Source organism: Manacus vitellinus, unplaced genomic scaffold (genome assembly GCF_001715985.3).
Source record: "Manacus vitellinus isolate BGI_N305 unplaced genomic scaffold, ASM171598v3 scaffold_3_pilon, whole genome shotgun sequence".
Taxonomy (NCBI): domain Eukaryota; kingdom Metazoa; phylum Chordata; class Aves; order Passeriformes; family Pipridae; genus Manacus; species Manacus vitellinus.
This window is the reverse complement of record NW_021940535.1, coordinates 15,155,495-15,170,127: the sequence shown is the minus strand read 5'-3', so window position 1 is coordinate 15,170,127 and position 14,633 is coordinate 15,155,495. Positions and strand designations below refer to the sequence as shown.

General features: G+C 39.3%; 1 protein-coding gene across 6 annotated transcripts in view; it reads left to right on the top strand.

The window, feature by feature from the left end:
- RBMS3 (RNA binding motif single stranded interacting protein 3) overlaps positions 1-14,633 on the top strand; it is a 598,526-nt gene that overhangs the window by 237,488 nt on the left and 346,405 nt on the right. For 4 of the 6 annotated variants that reach the window (XM_018075572.1, XM_018075573.2, XM_029961807.1 and 1 more), the window contains one exon: positions 12,979-13,148. In XM_018075572.1, the coding sequence (XP_017931061.1) occupies positions 12,979-13,148 (170 nt within the window). The remainder of the gene's footprint in view (positions 1-12,978; positions 13,149-14,633) is intronic. The other 2 variants (XM_018075575.2, XM_018075576.2) reach the window with 1 other exon arrangement.

Genomic DNA, 14,633 nt, shown 5'->3' with positions numbered 1-14,633 from the left:
TAGTGATAGTTTGGTTCTCTGTGTTGTAAGTAGGATGCAATCCTACAGCTGTTCTCAGACCCACCTGGGAGACCTGCAGTATTTGTGCTGCTGTCTTTCAGTGTTCCACTGCAGTTATTTTTCAAGTTTTCTTGGACCAAATTCCCTGAAACTGAGGGCTTAAGTTGTAGTTAGCACTTTAGATGTGTTGTGTGTGAGACTTTATGTCCAAAATTGAGCCTAGATACTCTGAGTACCTGGACTGAGTACACTGCCCATTGGGACCTATGCCTTGATATGATTGGGGGAGTCAGATTATCTTCACTGTTTTAAGAAGATGATAAAAAAAGTCAATTTGTTGTAACTCTGGGTACATTTAATTTAAAATCTGACCTTTGATTTTCTGATGGCAACTAGGAGTGTCATTAATTGTCTCAGAGATTTTTAAAGACCTGTCAGTTTATTTAATTTCAAATGACTGAGAACCAGACTTTCTTTAAAATTAGAGAGTGTTTCCTTAGACTATACTGTAGATCTTCAAAGAAGCTGAGGAATAGGATTTTCACTATTTCTAATTCCTTTAATCCAAGGATATTGTATTAATGCAAATACAACTGCTAATGCAAATACTACTGCTGTTGAAATCTGTGTGGAACATTGTTGTTTAATAATGACTTTAGCAAATAAACTAAACTTGAGGTCAAAGCATACCAAAGGAATAAAGTTCAGATGTCTCAGTTTTAATAAATCCTCTGTTGTGCAGTTGAATTTGATTATAGGATGCACCTGCACAAAGCACTTAGTAGTCATTTGTTCTGTAAGTAAACTTGGAGGGTTTTTAACTTGCTAATGCCTGAGGTGAAGGAGTTTTATGCTGAGTAGTTCTTTTGTATAGCATTGGATGTATTGACATACATATTTTCAGCCAGCCCTTATCTCTAGTCAGTCCATCGCTCCCCCTACCTTGGTGTTACCTATGCGCTCCCTCCTGTTATCCAGCTGTTGGTGACTGTGCTGCATTGTAAGCCTTGCTAAAGTCAAGGTAAGCAACATCCACTACTATTCCCTGATCTGTAGAGCTGGTTGTCTCAACACAGAAGGTGAGAAAGCTGGCCAAGTCTTGTTTGCCCTTGCTCATCCATGCTGGTTGCACTTGGCAACCTCGTGAGCTTAGACACAGTGCCTGTGAGACTTTTCTCTTTAGTTTTGCCAGGCTGTGGCCAGCCTGCTTACCCCCAGATCTTCCCTTTTCTGAAGATAGGTGTAATGTTTGCCTTTTTTCCAGTCATCAGGAATATCCTGATGGCCTCCAGTTGCCATGGCCTTTCAGAGAAAACAGAGAACAGCCTCTGGGTGACGCCAGCTGTTTCCCTTGCAGTTGGTGTTCAGTAACCTCTGACTGGCTTCCTGGAGTAGTTTTTAAAGTAATGCTTCTCTTCTTGGGCAGCAGTTCTCACCCCAGGCCCAACTACTAGGTGGAGACAACTGAGAGACCTGTCAGCAGACCTTGCTAGTGGAGACTGAGGCAAAGAAAGCACTGAGTGCCTCCATCTGTCCTTTATCACTCATCCCCTGTGCTATTTAGCCATGGGCAAATGTATTGCTTAGTCTTTCTTTTGCTGCCAGTGTGCCCATATTCCTTATTGCCCTGATATTCCTAACCAGTTTCTGCTCTAGCTAGTAACACAGTGTGTTACTATTGCAATCTGATTATTATTTTGTTAGAAGTACTGCAGTTGTCACTCTTCCTCATCCTGGGTTGTGGGTTTTTTTAATGTAAATTACTTTTCATTTTAGACTTCAAGTCCTTTTTTTTGCACAACATTTTGTGCATGTGCATCTATAACAGTGGTATTAAGTGGTATTAAGACTTTAAGATATTTATATATATATGATTTGAAATATAAACCTTATTGTTACAATCCATCATTCTTCAAGCTTCTATTATAAACCTTGGCATAACATTATTAAGAAAATGTATTAAGGAGATTTTCTTTCTTCCCTTGCTTATCCTGATTTAACATTTGAAATTACTTCAAATACATATTCTTTCCAGAGAAAAAAAATGCCAACTTAAAAAATAAATCATGCATTAATGAAGAATATTAAAAGGACAAAAAGCCAGAAAGCTAACACAAAAGATTGGAGGCAATGTTGCAGTGTAGAAGAAAATTTAAACTTTTGTTTATCAAGAAATATGTAATTTGGATGAAAAACATATTAAGCAGAGATCGATGTGTTAGAACCTCTCTTCTATTTATTTATTTTTTTTTGACTTTCTGGTTTGTTTCAGGAATTTAGCATATGTACCCTGTTACTCTGAATTCCTATTGCTTGCCACAGGAGTACCTCATTATCCCAATTAGTGGTCTGTTACATTTTACACAGATCCATAACGAAGCCGCTGAGTCCCCACATTGCAAGACTCTTCCCCTCTGAGCACAGAAGTTCAGGTTCTTTGTATTGTTATGCACAGTATGGAAAAAGCACGCCAGAGGGCCTAAAATGGTTTAGGCAATGCATCTTCAGCTGAATCTGTGTATGTTAGCAGGATACTTGGCTCACCATGCCACAACTTTTAGCAGAAACTAATGATGATTTTAGGGAACTGAGAAAAGAAAGTTGTTATAGTGAAATTAAATTTCTGTACTGCTTATGAGACATTCTAAGCGTATTAGAAAAAAGTGAGTGGGTTACTTTTACCAAACCAAAAGTTTGATTTGTGTGGATATTTTAATGGAGTCAACATTTCTGAGTGCATGAGTCAAATGACATTTGAGACTTTGGACAAGCACAGTAGCACAATCTGTTGTTGAAGAATGGGAAGAAACTGAGAACTTATACCATAGTAAATTTAGACCTTTTCAATTTCCCCCTCTCCCACTCTGAGAAGTGCTTAAAAGCAGAGGTGGTGGAAACACTGAAGAAACAAGTAGAAATTAGACTGGAAACGACTTGCTGAATAATACTGGATTGCAGTGTAAAAAATGACGAGTCTTTTTTGTATCCAACCAGCAGGTCAAGTTTGTGCATATTCAGATTCGATGATTTTGTAGCAAAATGAACATTCTAAAGTTGTTTTTATTTTTCAAAGAAAAGTCCATGGGTTTTATTTGCCTTCTAGCAAAAACAGATGTCAGAATCTCACTAGCTGCAGAGAAATAGTTGTCCTCTTACAGTGGCTTTAAGTATTACATAATTTAGGAGGAGACTTCCATAATTCAATTATCCTGTGGTCCCAGGACTGCAACAAAGTGTGTGCTGAGCAGTAACTGCTGTGGCATCTACTTAGACAGGTGGTCAAATCTGCTTGTGGGTGGGCTGATCAGTTGCCTCAGTCTGCATTTGGTGTGAATATAGGGTGTATCTTGAGAGTTTAGTGCTCAGGCTTCAATTTAGCTTAAGGTAAGTATGATTTCCTTGTAAGAATATGAATGGAAGCAAAAATATGGAAATATTGTATTTCATAGATCCAAAAAGACGTAAGTGTCAGGGTTTTGTACTCAGTGCATGTTTAAGTAAATTCATTCTCAAAACCAGTGTAATTTACAGAAAATTGAATTTTAAGGGAAAAAAATAGAAATGCCTGTAAATAAATCAGTCCTTTTTCTGAAAATTCCAAAGACAGGATAAAGAAGTTCTCTATTTTTGCATTAATTATTCCATTTATTTGGTAAGTTTTGCCTCCAGTGGATTTGATTGATGTTGTAAAGAAATTTTAAATGTAAGTTATATTAGATGCTTGTTAAATCAAAGAAAATTAAACAGCATTTCCCATACTACCTCCTAAGTCTGCCACGTGTAATCTAGAGAAAATGGAGATTTGATATGGCACGGGAGTCTGCAGTAACAAACTGGAGAGTGTTTATTCATCTTCCTTAGCATATGATTTAAAGCACTTACTGAAACTAGCTGAAAGTGTGCTTAAATCTCAAAATGCTTCATGGTGTATCTCACATTCCCGTGTACACAACATTTTGTGTGCTCCTGGGATGTCAGTAATGTGATGCTCAAATCTGCTTTTGAACTGAAGAAGGTCTAGAATTCACCTCATCAATATTAAGTTTGCAGAGTCCCATTCCTTCACTTCAATCTAAGTGGGCCTAAACAGTGTCCTGACTCATGTATAATGGTGAATTCATTATGAAGTTCACTCTCTTACACAGACAACTTGTTTTAAGAATGTAGAAGAGTACCTAGAATGGGATAGAGAGATTCTTAACGTGGGGTTTCAGCCCCAGCTACCAGTGGTGAGCCCTATATGTGGCCACCCTAGCTTCCCTGCCTCTCTTACCCTTTTTTTTTGGTACGGTATTCAGGGTTGTCAGAAGAGTGAAGGTGCCCAGCACCACCTTGGCCAACTATGTCTATAGGCTGACACCTTAATCCTAACCACTACCATTAGATTCTTAACCCCACCATATCAGCTTACTGTTGGAAGGCTTTCTAGCTGTCCTTTAAATGACACTGCATACATTGTTCTCATGAGGCTGGTTGTCTCCTCTTCTTCCTAAGCAAGGAATTAGGTAGAAACTGTTGTGACTTATGTGAACAATTTTTTTAAAAGCTATTTGCTATTATAACTTGCTGGATGAGTTTGCATTGGAAGCAAAACTGTGGTGAGGTTTGTGATGGCTCATATCTTCTGTGGGCACCCACTGGCCCCCAGCCTGGGACCAGTGTGTTACTGTAGCTCAAGGGGTCTCAAAGAAAACATGATCTCTGGTGGTTATGAAATGTCCTGGTTCTGTCCCGATGATATCAAGTTGTTGACTTTGGGAAAAACCTTTCCCAAACCCTGCGTTCTGTGGATTCCTTTGGCCGCAGGACAGGAGGCACAACTCATCTTTATATAGCACTGGGTGGAGGAGGCAGAGCTTCCTCATACATATCTACAAAAGATTGTTGTGGTAACATGGGGAGATGATGAGGGACATTCCTGGGGAGCTCTGCCACCCCTAATTCCTCCATTACCCCAATGCTTATGGCAACAGTGGCAGGTTTCCTGCTTAATTGTTCCATAAGGAAGACAAACTGAGGAAACTTGGGTTGGATTTTGAAAAATCTTTTTGGCGGGGCTTGCTTTCTGCAAAATGAAAACACATCTGCTTCTGATCTCTGCTCACCAAATTCTCAAGTGGAGACGAAAGAGATGATATCGATGTTTTGGTTTTGTTTTGTGCTCTAAGTTCGGCTTTATGTGGTGGGGTTTTATTATAGGCAGGTCCTCTCACCAGTGTTGATGCTGTGGTATGTGTGGACTGTGTGCAGAAAAGCAATACAATGAAGCATGTGCCTTCTGCATCTCATTTCCAAGATGTTTTTAGTCTGCCACATGTAAACAAACACCGAGAGAGTAAATTTAGTTTCTCAGAACCAAAAATGTGTTTGTTTCTGCAATCATTTGGAAAGTTAAGTATCAGCCTTTTGATTTGCATTTTTATTCTTAACCTCCAAATGTACCGACAACTCATTATTGTAGCCCCAGAACTGGCTATGTGAAAATGTAAGCACAAACAATAATTTCTGCTAGAATTTATTATTTTTCCCTCCATTTTTTTCAGTGCAAAGTTGTATCACAAGCAGTAATTGCTGTCATATTTTGATCTGTGCTCTAAAACGTTCTTATTAGATGAATTGTAATGTTTTATTGTCCTGCTTGCCCAGATTTAGTATTTTAAAGATCTAGATTCTGTTCACATTTAGTCTCAGTACATCAATAAAATATGCATGGATTTGATAATGAAGCAATAACACTAATTTATGTCAAAGAATATAGGCTATTGTTTATGGGTTTGCCAAAGTGCCAAAATACGTTATCTATAGAAAGAATTCTTCTTCTTCCTTACTGAGAAATAAATAATGCCTCAGGAATACTCCGTCGTGGGAGCCTCCTGCCAAGAAATAAATGGGAGAAGACTAGGCTGGGAAGGTTATTTTCTGCTCTGGAAAATATGTATTTGGTGACATAGCTCTTATTGCTAGTCTTTGGCTTTTTAGTGTTAAGGACTAAATTTTACCCTCCTATCTGGACCTGAGAAGCCCTAAATTCAGAGAAGTTACCATATCTTAGTCCAGAGCTACTGGTGGTCTATGGATAAACAGAAAATTGCTTATGAGGGGTGAGGAGTTCTATCTTTGATATAGCGACATGTAGGGAGGAGAGGTTGAAGAGCTGGAGTGTTGGCAGCTTGGCAGCTTATATCTATTTTGTGACCATAAGTCATGGAGGCAGCAATGACCGGAGTATTCTCTATCTGCAAATGATACTCTTCATCTCTGTACTGTTCCCTTGTCTTGGACTGTTTTTTGTTGGGGCTAGTGCATCCTCAGATGAGAGGATTGTCAATCTCTCTTAATGTTTTATACTTTAATTGACTTTATTATTTAAACTTCATCACACTTCAAAATAAGCTGCTTTTCATCTGACCAATTTGCTTTAGAAATTTCTCATTAATAATGGTGGAATTATGCAGTGATGTATGGATTAACATATTTCAGTCTGTCCTAATGTAAATAGAAGATCAGTGAGAAAATTGTCAGGCTTCTAATGTATGTGACCCTGGCTAACAATTGCTAAACTCTCAGTGCTCTTGAGAATAGCCAGAAGAGTGAGTTGCTGTTGTTTTCTGTATCTTTACTTGGTTGTTTTTAATAAAGAAAACTTATAAAATGACACCTACTGGCAGGTCTGTAAGTGTTCTAAGTGTTTATAAGATGCTAAAATCTGGGCAGTCATGACTTGGAAGAGAAGTATTTTGGAACAGAGAAAATTCAACCAAATTGTACCTAAGCTTATGCTCTGTGATTGTGCTCTATGATCTCTAGTGCTTTGTGCTGGGTTCAAGGGAATTGTAAGGAGTATTTAGCCTACTAATTTCAACAGCTTTGTCTGCGAAACAGAGATCTCAAAGTATCTTACTGACTCATCAAATCCCATTGTTAATCTGACTGTTGGATGACTATTGTGCCTGTAGGAGGACCAGGTTGGGCTTTTGCTTCATAATTGCCATTTTCCCCAAGTGACTTTTTTTTTTTTCCGTGTGAAAAGAAAGAAAGGGTAAACAAAACAAAGTTACACCTTTTTCCTATGTACTAAAGCTATAATGTCTAATAGAGTAAGTTCAATGTATACGAGAAGTAAGATCACAACACCACCACAGAATGCATAATTCTGTTTTTAAATAAAAAATATTATTAATGCCAACTAATTGGATTGGTATTTATTTTTTAAAATTGTTTCATTCATTCATCTTAGATAAAGAATAGCAAAATCACTGTATGCAGAAAAGATTTTTACCTGCAAAAGAATTAGTTATAGCTCTAGTTATTAAGTTAGACTTTAATAATATTTTTCCCATCTTTGAGTAATATTGCAATCCTTAATAGTGTCTTTCATCCAGTAATCACAGAGCATTATATATGCCTTAAAAAGCTAAAGAAGAATCATTACAGATTAGTAAACTGAGATGTAAGGAATCTAAATGACTTGCTTGGGGTAGCACAGTGATTTTGCAGTACAGAGAGTGTAACCTGGCGGCTCTGACTCACCGGGCTTCTTGTATCCAGCAAATCACTTTTAAAGGCCTTGGAAGGGATTCAGAGAAATCAAAACCCTCTTGAGGTGTGTTCTGGTTTTCTTGATTGAAAGAACTGTGATGGAACAGACTTTGAACCTTATTGTCTGTCTTCATCTTCTGAGTTTACTTACATTTTCACATGCCATTCCTTTACAAATAGAAAATGTTGCCAACCTGTGGGTTGTTGCTTCTACAGAAACAGCCTAGGAAGCTTTGGTACTGTGCAGATGGGTTAGAAAATATGTGCACTTTTACATCTGTTTATTTTCTGTTAGATGCCTAGGGAAAGACCTGACTATCTGGGGAAGCATCCCAAAGAAGCTCTGTCTTCCCGGCCTTCATTGACCAGATGGGAGATAGACAATAGTCATGGCTGGATTCTGCAAGACCAGTGAATGCCCTACAGACTCAGGAAGAAAATTATGATTTGAGCTCCCTTGACTGCAGCCTTTCGAAAATACATGTGGTTTTTGTGTTGCCCATTTCAATGTTCATCTTTTATTCACTTTTCTATTCCACCTGTCTATGGATGAGAAATACAGCTTACCTTCTGGTGCTGTTTCTCACTGAGGAAGCAAACTAAAGGCAGAAGAAGAGTTGTTGTGACTTTTATCTAGTTCTTTTTATTATATTTTCCCTATCACTCTGTTTTCTCTTCTACTGTGATGACTGCCTTTTGCTTAATACAGGATTTTCTGTTCAGTCAGCTCCAAAATCCCATCAACAGGCTGAAAGTTGGTGGCATCCTCTCATTGTTTGTATAATTGGCCAGTAAGAACCCTCCAGGTCACAAAAATTACATCTTTGTACAGTTGAGGTGTAGAGAGAACAGTGTTTGGCTAATGTGAGCTGTAAACTGATATTTGCACAATTTATTTGTATTTACTTTGTCTTATTTTATTTTCTCCATCAAGAGCTAAGGGAATTGGGTAGCAATTGGGCACTAAGTGAGATGAATCTAGCAGCTGGAAAACACTCTGTTCAGAGTGAAATGGATAGTGTGTGTTCACAATTGCTTGAATAACACATGTTTTAATGCAGGACTGTGTGTCGTATTAATTTTTTAATATAAAATATGCACTATGATAGGAAAAGTCAGCATATCAGTGTTAATGGGGAATCTTTCCAAGACCTTCCTTTCAAGTGGATAAAAGAGTACAAATTTGGGATAGCCAAAGGTGACTACGAACAAATTGGCTGGTCCATTAGCATAGCTGTCCAGCTGCATCCTAGGCTCGGAGGCTACTCCAAAACCACAAGCCCAGCCACCTCAGAAGCCTGCCAAGAAGCCAGCTGCTGCTAATAAAGCAGACTCTACAACTTGGCATCTAGGGCCTGTGATTCCCGTCCAAAAGGAATTGTATGTGAAAGATCTTTGAAATTTGTCTTTTAAAGTAGTGTTTTGCTTTGAAAGAAAAATGCTTTAACCTAAACTTGCAACAAGTGAAAAACTACAAGAGTGGTTGGTTGCCATGGGAAGATAAATACTGTTCTTGTGTAAGGAGGTTGGATATTGGAAGGAGGAGCGTTGTTCGTTTAGTATCCAAGAGGCTTCTGGTTCAGCATTTCTGGACTATTTAGTTAGAAAGACCAAGGTATCTCATTATTCATGCTTAGCTGTGTGCACTTCCACGGGACACTTAGTTTAAGAGAGCTGAACTGCAGGGTTTAAGCAGAAGGGTGTGTTCCTGAGACTGGATAAGAATTAAGCACATTAATTTCTCACTTTTAAATAATGTAAAAGGGGAAATTTCATTCATTTTTCAAAGATGAAAACAAATCCTATTTAGCCATCCATGCTACATTAATAAGCTGCTTGGAATGATTTACAAACCAGTTCACTCCCCACACGTTCCCCACTGAATAATGAAGCATGAGAATTGAAAAACTAGTTGGTTGTATTGGTTATTTGAAAAATTAATGGCAAAACCAGCTCTGAATTCCAGCTTCCTTTTGAAGTGAAACACATAGATTTTACCTAATACTTTTTTTCTAGATCTGCAGGTCCTGTGGTTGGTTGTGCTGGCAAAACCTCTTTCCCAGATTTCTACAGCTGGTATTGGGGTGTTTTGAGCCAGTCTTGACAGTGGTGCTCCTTATGGCTCTTGTGGTAGAGAAGTTAAGTGCTTTGCCCTCAGCCACGGAGAGGTCCAATGTCAGAACAAGACACAAATTTCCTGCTGTCGAGTGCACAGGTGGCTCCCCAGGCAGTGCCCTGCTTCAGCAACATCCAGGATCCTGTAGCAAGTGGTCCATATCTGGGATCATCATCAGGTTGCCATTAATTTCTTTCACTCCAGTTATTATGTGGAGATTAACAAACCAGACCCTTTGCTCATTTGGAGGCAAAATGCATACTTCTGCCATCAGTCATACACTCATCGGCTCAGGAAACAAGAATCCAAAGCTTTCTTCTAACCTGAAGCTTTTTAGTCTGGCAACCAGCCAGAAGATGTCATCAGCCTCAGTACAGGCAATTTTGTAATCTTTCTGCGGATGGTATTCTGGGGTATTGGATATGCATGGAAATTACTGTGGGCTACTGTGGCTGAGATTTATTAGTAAAGAGGGTTTGGAATATAGCAGGGCTGAGAAGATCAGCATCTCCAAACTGGAGTTGCAGCTGCCTCTCTGCCCATCCTTAAAGCGTCTCCCAGGATGCTCCTGTGAATCCAGGCATCCATGTGTGCCTATTGTCTGAGCATCTCTTACTTGGAAGACAACCTGTCCTATGGCCTCATTCTCTCTGTATACTGAGGACTTTTTTTTTTTTTTAATAGCTGTGGCCTTAAAATCAGTGTAACTGTAATTCGTGTTCACTTCTGCATCCCTTTTCAGCTGTCTGAGAGGGATAAAATGTCTTAAGCTTAAATTAGAATTAGGCTCCCAGTGCTCTCCTCTGTGTGAGGATAAAGATCTTATAATAGAATGAAAATTGCTCTTTGTATTTCAAAGGTATATTTCCACTTTTTTTTTCTTGCTTATTAGGTTGATGTGAGAATAGGACATTTACTCATTATCCTCGGCTAAGACATATATAATAATATCGATTAATAATTAAAGTACATACAACTTTATTGGCTTATGGAAAAATCTTTCATTGCTTTACATCATTTGTGTCGATTCATTATGTATGGTAAACTTAGAGGTGTAGGGAAAAGCAGGAAGAGTGTCACCTTGACCTTTATTTATTTATTTATTTATTTATTTATTTATATTAGCTTAGGAATGCTCAAATTATGCAAGATTACCATGGGAGCTCCTGATATATTAAATCCAAATGTATTATACAGTCATATCTACCTCTTCCATTGCAGTGCACAGAGATTTAACTATGCTTCAGCCAGGATGTTTGAAGGTCTGCGTGCCTATGTATTTAATAGAGGTTACTGTTGCCTGCAGTGCTATCCAGCTGGGCCACGGCTGTGGCATGGAGCTGATTTCCAGGATGTGTCTCCATCACTGGTACTCAGTTGAGGCAGTTCCCTGTGCTGGTACTCAGGACTGCTGCTTCAGCTCTCTATTTCTGGGAATGACATTGAAGCTCAGGTGGGTGGGGATTACCCCGTGATAAAATGTGTGTGCAGGGAAATATGATCCGAATGCATTAAGTGCTTTTGCTTGTCAGCAAAACTATCTATGCAGAGACTTGGGGAAGGCAGCTCATTGTCCTTTCTCTTTTACTGTAGAAGAGAGTGAATGCCACTACTTGCTAGCATGATGATCACACTATTGAAGTGTTTTCTCCTTTTAATGGCTCCTACTTGAGTCACATTACAACCAGGTGAGATTGCAGAAGAATTCTGATGTCTTGACACCTGATGCTGTGTCCCCCTCTCATTGTTTAAATGGGAGAAACAAGGAAGGAGAAGGCAGCAGGAAAGGCATCACTGCAAGTGTGGTGTTTCATTTCATCAAAACCTCTGAGCTTCACCTGTCACTGATGCTCCTCTTATGTTCTCCAACTTTTTTTTGGTTCTTCTGAATAATGGGACTTGTTTGAAAGAGTTTAGACCTACTAATTTAAAAATATCCAACTACCAAGACTGTGATTTTGTGTGTGCATAATTATAAACACTAAAATAGGGCCACTGAAATTAAAGGGGCAGTTGATTAGCATGATCAGAAATACTCACAGACTTAAATATTTTCTCTCTTCAAGGCCTAAATGCAGAATGAGCATATTAGGAGTCACTTAAGTGTTATTACTACTATCATGAAAATTGCAGATGTTTTGCCTTTATTAGTCCATTAGCATAGCACGGTTAACTTAGCATTGGCCCAACATTTACCTGCTGTTGTCACCACACATAAAGCAAGCAGAATATGCTGATCAGCTTGTGGAAATGGGATTTCCCCCCTCTCAGCAGATGGTTACATTCCTAGAGCTCTGACTCCATTCCCTTGGCTGCCTGTCTAGGGCTTGGCCCTCAGCATCCCCCAGTTCCTATAAATCCACCGCTAGAGCTCAGTTTTTCTGCATAGGTCACAGTGGTGACAGGATAGCCTCCTACTTCCAACCATTTGTCCATTCTCCTGGCAAGCACTCTGTGCTGTGAGTAAATACTCTGGTGGTCAGGGCACTGAGGATGGTTGCAGCAACTAAAATTCCCTAATTTTGTCTCAGATCAGAGATGTTTAGGTAATTTTTATAGCATGTGTGTGTCTTTCTTCATAACGTGTATTTTACCAGGGAGCTGGGGGTGGGGAGAGTGTTGTTCTCCCTGTGAGAACGCCTCCTTTTTTAAGTGGTATTTCTCAGTTGTTGTGTGTGGTTTGTGGTTGTTCAGAAGTGGGTAAGGTTTTCAGAGCAGAAGGTCTTAGCCTGATCGTCTTTTCCAAACCCTGCTTCTCTATTGCGAAAGACATCTGTAAGGGCAGAGTCTTTTCAGGCTGCTTTGGATTTTTTCTCTCTTAACTAGCCAACTCTGCCACCTGACTGTTCATGTGCTGGGTGCTCCTCATGTTTAGAAAAGACTAAGTAGGCTTCTGGCATCAGCTTCTGTACCTATGGCTACATATTCTTATTTGTGTCTTAGAGTACTCTTAGAGCGAATTGTGTTTAACTTCTTTCTTTAATACAGGTTACTCCCTGAGTATCTGTCGTTTCAGAGCTTTATTTTGTAATCTAGGTAAAATAGACTTATAATCTAGCTACTTTAATTCCCAATTAAAAAAATATAGTAAAACAATGCACTTCATAGCCATGGCTAAACCCAAAATGTAGGTCCTGTTTTGCATTTTGAAAGGCATTGCTGACTGGGAGTGGGTGCAGGCACCTTAGGAGCGGGCAGGTGGAGGTGGTCAGGGAAGGTAGGCCAAGCATAGCATAGTTCTGGAGTTACCAAGGTAAGCCACATGCGTCTGTCATGCTTTTGCCTTTTACAGTAACAGCATTTTTGTTTTGATCTGTTTCCAGCAGTCCTATGCACCAGCTCCCCACCCCATGGCTCCTCCCAGCCCCAGCACAAACAGCAGCAACAACAGCAGCAACAACAGCAGCGGAGAGCAGTTGAGTAAAACCAACCTGTACATTCGAGGCCTTCCACCCGGCACCACTGACCAGGACCTTATCAAGCTGTGCCAGCCGTAAGTGCACTTAAAATACTCAGTGTTCTTTGGGGTAGGAAGATGTCAAAGCTCGCCTTCCAGCTTACACTTATGTGTGGCCACAAAAAGACATCAGAAGCCTCCTACACTTGAAAGTTAAGTGTTATTCCTTTAGTTTGAATGGCTAATTAATGGCTGTTGAAAACCTTCAGGTAAAGAGTTTAGGGGAATAGGGAGGTGAGGGCCTTCACAGTGACTTCTTTTTATTCTAATCTGGTTGATTTCTTATGTTAACAGGAGAATCTGCATGATAGGAAAACCTCCCTAATGACAAATTTTATAGTTATAATGATCTGTGAATCATAACCTGATGCACAACAAAATAGGGGTGTTCCTCCCCGAATCTATCACATTTTATGGTTGCCATGTCACACGTTGCTGGGCTGAAAGATTGAGAAGTATGAAACCCACTGAAGGTGGTCTTGTAGCTGTATAATGAACAGCTAACTAACTGCAGTTCCACTGAAAAATGGTGATGTAGAAAGTAACACCTTCTACCCTCCTGTTTATCTGAAGTCATATTTACAGATTGTCCTGATAAATATCAGTTTTACTGTGTTTTATTCCTGTTGAAACCAAAGAGACAGCGAAAAGAGCTCTGCTCCTCATGTATCATCAAAAGAACTACATCCTAAAACACTGCACCCTTCTATCCTTCTTCACTCAACTGAATGTTGTGGGCAATATAGGTAGAAATGAGAACTTGATTGGATTTCCAAGGTCTTGATTAGTACTGATGTCATGTAGGACGGGACTAATCCAATTTGAAATTCCAACCAGAGATCACCTGGCTGGAATTTAGGATAATACATTTTTTTTGTGTTATAATAAGAGGAGGGAGATATTTGAAAAATAAAAATCCACCCTTGTATGATGCAGAACTGTGGTGTTTTTGCCGTAGAATCATCTGTTCCAAAAGACAACAGCATCTCTACTATTTGTCATTACAAATCAGCCTTTCAAATAGGGATCAATAGATGAAGTTTGGTAAAGCAAGGAACAGTCTGGGGCTGATCTACTGACTTGAATCCAAATGAGGGTTGTTTTGAAGCTTGTAATAGCAGTATCAATTTAATGGGTTGTTACAATTTTATGTCATTCTGCCTTTCCTGATTTTGATCAAAAACCCTGAAAGACTTCCCTGAGTATGCTTTATGTGGACATGACTTGCCAGGAGTGGAGCTAGCAGCCTTACCGAAGTGATACCTGGACTTTAGTAAAATTATGGTAGCTTGAAACTCTTTTTCTGTGACTTTCTCCTGTTAAAGCTACTGCAGGTAGAACTGACTCACTGTTCACAGGACTATAGAGTGCTGGTGATGTTTCATATTTCATGCAAGTTGAATTGTGAGTGTACCTGTCTGACATTTGTACAAACTGACACTTTCCACATGTGACAGTCACAGATAATACCAGTTCAAGGGCTGGGTCTTCAGTATGTATAAATTGATTGTAGTCTACTGA